Raw genomic sequence first — 2,179 nt, forward strand, 5'->3', positions numbered from 1 at the left:
CCTGCAGCTCGTCGCAATAATCCTCTTGTGGTTCCTTGCAACCTCTCCTAACACCGATTCCGATGCCGCCTTCCAAGAACTGTACCAGTATCTTCACAACAAATCCCTGAGGAGCATGCTACAGGCCGGGTCCCAACAACATTCACGCAAGTCTACTCGCGAATCAGCCGCACGCAGCTCGCGCATGTCGCGGAGGTCGGATTCAGAACGTGCGAGGTGGAGCTCGCGACGGCTTGTTTGCACTTCGCCCACATCACCGAGACTTGAGCAGTGGGCGCATCCCGGCTGACTTGAGAGGCGTTCTGCCAATTGTAAAACAATGGATATGGCGTGCCAATAGGTCTCTACGAGGGGCCATGTCGAGATGCGCACACGCTTTGGACTTGCGTCACCAGTACACACTAGATAAATTTTTTGATCCTTATAGTTATAGTAAAACACGAATTATTTGGCCCAAATGTTATAGTGGCCCCTTCAAATATTTGGGAGGGTTTGGAGGGATGCCCCTCCCAGATATTTGAGGCAGCAAACACCAAATATCTGGGACATATATAGGGAGGAGGGTACCCCTAAATATTTGCTAAATATTTGCTGTGAGTGCTACATAGGGAGGATCATTTTCCGCTTGCGTGCACTGTGGGTCCTCTTGTGATTCCTCCAAATATTTGAAGTCCACCCCAAATATTTGATAAAGACTTAACCCAAATGTTCTCCATTTGGTACAGCGTGACGTGAGTGCTCATTATGGCTAATCTGCTACATGCTCTCAACTACGTCTAGATGAAGGCGTCGTGCTGCGTAAACCAAGCTTGGACGTCAAGCAACGTCTGCTCCGAAACAGGACGCGCTCTCGCCCGCCCAACAGTCGTCGACTTTCTCGTTGTCCGTGGGCAGAGAGTGCCCGTCCGCTGTCGCCTCCTCGATGCGCACCATTGGATGGTCCACGAACGAGCCCGGGGGGGACGGCGAGCCCGTCGACTGCCTCTGCGCGCTGACCTGCATCTCGGGAAAGAATTCAGAGATGGGCATGTGCCGGTGGGACTCGGACGACCGCCTGCTCTCGCGGCTCGTCTTCTTGCCCTCCTCCTTCTCTTCGCACTCCTTCCTGCGGTCATGCTGGCGCCACTGCCGCGTCATCCCAGCGGACGGAGACGACCGAGCTACTCGACGAGCGTGCGGAGCACTGCGTCGAGTCGACAGAGATGCCCGAGATGGTGGACGGGGGCCGGAGCGAGGAGCCGCTGGAGAGGATTGACGAAGGCCGCGCCGAGTCGACTGAGAGGCGCTGCGCGGCCTGCGGGATTCCAGCGCCACTGCTAGGATCGATGGAAGATGCGGTCGAGCCGGTGGAGACGTCGCACACGATCGAGCAGCGCATCGAGCTGAGCGCGATCTCCATCGTCGATCCGTTCACGCTGCGACACACACACACGAGAAGCATGTCATCAGTGAGATCCACGGGAATGTGGCAGGCGGACTCACTTGTCGCATTGAAGAATGGAGGGCGTGACACGTCGGATTGTTGATCGGCGGATGGGACGCCAAGGGGACGAGATGGGGAGGGACGCACCTGGACACCACGAGGAGTCATATCGAGCTCGGCGACGAGCTGCTTGCGGAGGGCCGCATTGGGCTTTGTGTTATACTTGTGAACGCCCTAGAGAGTATTAAGTTGAGCGTGAGTGGTGCACTTGCGGTGCTCGTTGCGGGTGTAAGAGTAGAAAGTGCGGATATCGACCTGGGATGGGTACATGCCCGCAGGGATGAGTGCTGGGATGCAGGTCAGCAGGGTCGAGGGTGAGACGGGGGTCGAAGGGTGGTGGGGCGATGGGGTAGGGATGATGGTGGATGAAATTGGGGATGTTGTGTGAAGGGAGGTGGTAGTGAGCAGGCTGGTTTCTGTTCTTGAGGCCGACGGGGGGAAGAACGGCGATGGCAAAGTAGGAGGGTGCGTGGAGAGAAGCAAGAGATAGAGGAGAGAAATGCTAGTAGGCGCCAAGTTGTCAGGTACGGCTCGGCGGTCGCCTCCCGAGACCAGCGCTCTGCTAGGAGTCGTGGATACTTAGTAGGACACTACCTACAGCTACCAACTACGACGACTGGCAAACGTTGCAACGGTCTGCGACAAGAGAAGGTGTGTGTGGCTTGGACATGAATCGGACCAGTCCGAGACGGGGGG

At 56.7% G+C, this 2,179-nt stretch overlaps 1 protein-coding gene across 1 annotated transcript; it reads right to left on the reverse strand.

The window, feature by feature from the left end:
• Positions 1-816: 816 nt before the first annotated feature.
• Positions 817-2,153, reverse strand: DICSQDRAFT_176156 (uncharacterized protein; the record flags this gene model as incomplete). Its single annotated transcript, XM_007371917.1, has 4 exons — positions 817-1,116; positions 1,148-1,657; positions 1,752-1,985; positions 2,109-2,153. 4 exons carry the CDS (start codon positions 2,151-2,153, stop codon positions 817-819), a joined length of 1,089 nt encoding a protein of 362 aa, XP_007371979.1.
• Between the last annotated feature and the right edge of the window lie 26 nt (positions 2,154-2,179).

Source organism: Dichomitus squalens (genome assembly GCF_000275845.1).
Source record: "Dichomitus squalens LYAD-421 SS1 unplaced genomic scaffold DICSQscaffold_470, whole genome shotgun sequence".
Lineage (NCBI taxonomy): Eukaryota > Fungi > Basidiomycota > Agaricomycetes > Polyporales > Polyporaceae > Dichomitus > Dichomitus squalens.